The sequence below is a fragment of the Aphanomyces invadans genome (assembly GCF_000520115.1).
Source record: "Aphanomyces invadans strain NJM9701 unplaced genomic scaffold supercont1.192, whole genome shotgun sequence".
Classification (NCBI taxonomy): domain Eukaryota; phylum Oomycota; class Saprolegniomycetes; order Saprolegniales; family Verrucalvaceae; genus Aphanomyces; species Aphanomyces invadans.
The window spans coordinates 9502-12887 of NW_008580337.1; the positions used below are offsets into that span (position 1 = coordinate 9502).

The 3386-nt window shown below is 52.0% G+C and overlaps 3 protein-coding genes across 3 annotated transcripts; 2 read left to right on the forward strand and 1 right to left on the reverse strand.

Annotated features, from left to right (window-relative positions):
• Positions 1–418: 418 nt before the first annotated feature.
• Positions 419–1198, reverse strand: H310_15146 (hypothetical protein). Its single transcript, XM_008883126.1, has one exon. The coding sequence runs from the start codon at positions 1087–1089 to the stop codon at positions 859–861; it is 231 nt and encodes a 76-aa protein (XP_008881348.1). The 5' UTR covers positions 1090–1198; the 3' UTR covers positions 419–858.
• A 401-nt stretch (positions 1199–1599) lies between these two features.
• On the forward strand, positions 1600–1999 carry H310_15147 (hypothetical protein; the record flags this gene model as incomplete). The annotated part of the gene is made up of 1 exon (XM_008883127.1): positions 1600–1999. A coding segment is annotated over one exon (355 nt), but the record flags the coding sequence as incomplete, so codon positions are not given.
• A 212-nt stretch (positions 2000–2211) lies between these two features.
• H310_15148 (hypothetical protein) lies at positions 2212–3363 on the forward strand (the record flags this gene model as incomplete). Its single annotated transcript, XM_008883128.1, has 3 exons — positions 2212–2410; positions 2465–2621; positions 2670–3363. The coding sequence occupies 3 exons, from the start codon at positions 2212–2214 to the stop codon at positions 3361–3363; spliced, it is 1050 nt and encodes a 349-aa protein (XP_008881350.1).
• Between the last annotated feature and the right edge of the window lie 23 nt (positions 3364–3386).

Below are 3386 nucleotides of genomic sequence, written 5' to 3' on the forward strand. Positions count from 1 at the left end.
GTTGCCAGTCATTGATGTTGACCTTACTCCCTTTTCCAATGGCGGGCTTGGCAGCTTGGTATACCATGGTTTCAACTCGACCAGTCACCACGACATCATATTCCTCTCACATTGTATAATTTGTGAATTCATTGAATTTTGCAGGTTGAACGATGAACACACTGATTGCACCCCACGATTGCACTGGCTTTTCCACTTAAAAGGGAACAGACTAGTACTGGCCAATTGTGGACTACAAAAACAAGATGCGAGTTGGAAAAAGTTTAATTCCCTCAATGTATTAAGTCGCTGTACTACTGACCAACTGTATAACTTGTGATCCAGGACGGAACATCAATAGCGTGTATTTTGACATGTCACCTCCATCATTGGAAGAGTACCTGCACATGTAAAAATACAAAGTAACATTTTCAATTTCTTTGATTTTTCGGCTACAACCTGAATTAACTTTCCCACCTCTAACAAGAGACGCTCAAGTTGCTCGTTAGTGTTCTTAGCCATTTGTGTCAAACGGAGCTTTTATTCCTCTCTTTCAAACTCGATGCGCTCCATTCTATACAAATGACCGTCAGAATGCTTTTTCTTCTCAAATTCGAGAAGTTCCTGTGTCACGGCATCTTGTTCTTCTCTTTTGGTGGCCACTGAACTCACAGACCGTTTACGCTTGACTACCCGCTGCTCTGATTCAAGGTACAGTTGGGACCCTGTGGACTCCAGAGAGTCGCGCCGTCTTTGCCCCTTGTCTTTCTTCGACTTCTTCAATTCTTCGGCCGCCGCTCGCCGGTCCACAAGGTCCTGCAATAGTTGAACTTGTTCGTTGACATCCTCTTCGCTGCCGGTGCCCCACAATCTTAGCGCCTAGTTAGTCGACTTGAACGCCTCCACCATCGACTCGTAGTGGTCTCGTGCAGACCGGTACTTGATCTCGTATTCGAAAAGTGTGGCCAAGCTGACTGCGATTACTTTCCATCTTGCAATGAGCGTGCCGTACTCGCCGTCGTAGGGCTCGACGCGCACAACCTGGCGAAGCAAGGCCAGGTCCATGTCCGAGCTCCAAGCAAGCTGCTTGTGCATGGCTTTGCCCATCATCAATCAATTTGTTCAGTGGTAGGTTGCCGAGGCGTGCAACCTGTCAGGGCCCAATTTGATTGGCTTCGGGCACGAGTCCGCACTCTGCAGACTTCAGGGTGACAAGTCTGTAGTCTTCTCCACTTTTCGGACTTGATTTCGGTCCAAGTCTGCAGTCTTCGAAATTCGAAACGAAGTTTAAGTCTGAAAAGCGATTAACAGTAAACCAGACTTGCTACAACTCTAATGGTGATACAACAACAACTGTGATCGATTGACTGAAATTCTCCTAGTTATAGCCAATCATTTAATTTTTGATTTAATCCTTCATGCACATCAGGATAAACGGCTTCATTGTAGCCAAAGTGAGCCACAGGAACACGACCCATTCGTTCCAGCGACGGTGTAAGTTTGTGTTGAGCTCTCGTTTCGCGACCCCCGTGCATGGCGCGTAACACACCCGGCGGCGAAAATACCCACGTGTAATGAAGAGAGGGCTGTGCTGTGACCCACCATTTTGCAGTGTCTGTGTGACACCGGCCTTGCGCTGGACAGAGCGCACATGATCCTCTGGCTCATGGAACTCGTTTCCAAGATTGCATGGTTCGAAATGCCATGGACGTACATGCACGCCAGCCTGACCACTGCGCTCCACGAACTCCGTCACTTCTCCTTTTTCTTGCGCATCGAGGCGTCGTCGATAGCTTCGTCGATCGACCGACGCGTCGTGCCAGCCGGCTTTCGATCATGGCGTGCGCTAACCGTCTCTGATTGGCTGCTCGAGTTTCGACGGGCCAATCAAAGCGCATTATTCAACATCTTGGACTGGAGACATTTCCTGGATCGAGTTGACAGGTTCCATCATCGAATCCATCTATTTTATTGATTGCATTTAAACTCAGTACGGATGATGTATGAAATATAATATTCGACACTGAATAATAATATTCCTACTGGGTCCGTCGGAGATTTTCAACATGGTACGAAATGAATCCCGAGTTATATATACCGCGTCTTCCGTCCTCGCGTGCGCGGCGCGGGGTCGAAAGTCGGCGCTTCTCGATCCATGGTCGCCGCGGCGATCGGTACGCAGTTCAGAGCGACTGCCCACACGGACACTCGCCCAGCGTCGCGCTCGTCGATATGTCGGTTTGCGTCTTGGACGACCAGGTCACATGCTGCTTTGGCCTGTACAAGAACAACTCGATCTGCGCCTTGTCCAACACCGTCGCATCACTCAGTCGGGTCGAGAACGACGCACTACGCATCGGGTGCCTCGTGTTTGGCATCGTCGCGCTTGCCGCGTGTCTGTGCAAGCTGCGATCGATTCGACAAAATGACGGTATGCCTGCGAGCAGATGATGGCAACACACCACAACGTGTCCATGCCTTGTAGGCTCAACCATTCAACGCCGTGTGTACTACTTCATGACGGTCGCGGCGCTCACATTCATCGGCCGTGCGCCGGATCCCCGCTCCCACGAACGCATCTACCACCCCGTCGTGAGCGGCCTCATCATTGACATTTGTTCCGCGGCCATCTACAGCGTCATGTGCGCCTTGGACTCGACTTGATCCATGTTAACCCGCGCATGGAATAGAGTCTTGTACACTGCGTTCTACGCGCGGCTGGTGGCTCCTCCCGCTCGAGCGATTGTGTGCGAGCATTACATTCGGGGATTCACGGGCCTCGGGTTCTTCCTCACATGGTTCATTTATGTCGTCGTACGGCCGGCCTACCTCCTGCGCAGCGACCGTAACATCTTTGACTCATGGCAAGTGCTTGTCCAGTTTTCGATGGCCCCACTCGTCCTCTTTGCCACGTCGACCACGGCGCTGCACTACGGCCTCCAAGCGTACCGGCGACTGTCGCTAATTCGAGAAGCAAACAAACGATTCGACGTCATGCACGCCATCCGCCAGGAAACGTGGCGTCAACTCCATGACTTGTACGCGGCGCTGCCGCCGTCACCCGCGCTGGGCTCCACGGCGTCGCCAAGTCAGTCGCACGACCCGCCGTTCGTGCCCATTCCGATCGTGCTCCCCACCCTCGAAGACCAACCTGCGATCCCCATGATGCCGCTCATGTCGAAATCGCATTCGATTTCGTCCTCTGTGCATGAACCTGTCAAGGACAACAAGCGCGTGCTCAAGGTCCTCGTCATCATGGAAGTGTGCGCGGTCGTGAACATCGGGCTGCAGGTGAACCACCACGGCACCATCCGCGCCTTGTTGACGATCCAAGCATGTAGATCGCGCTGCTCGTCAAGTACATTCGAGATGGATGCCAACTAAAGCAAGATCTTGTGTTCGCCACG

Excerpts from the sequence above, each read along its gene's own strand:
- H310_15146 (XM_008883126.1), bottom strand. The coding sequence starts at position 1,089 with ATGATGGGCAAAGCCATGCACAAGCAGCTTGCTTGGAGCTCGGACATG.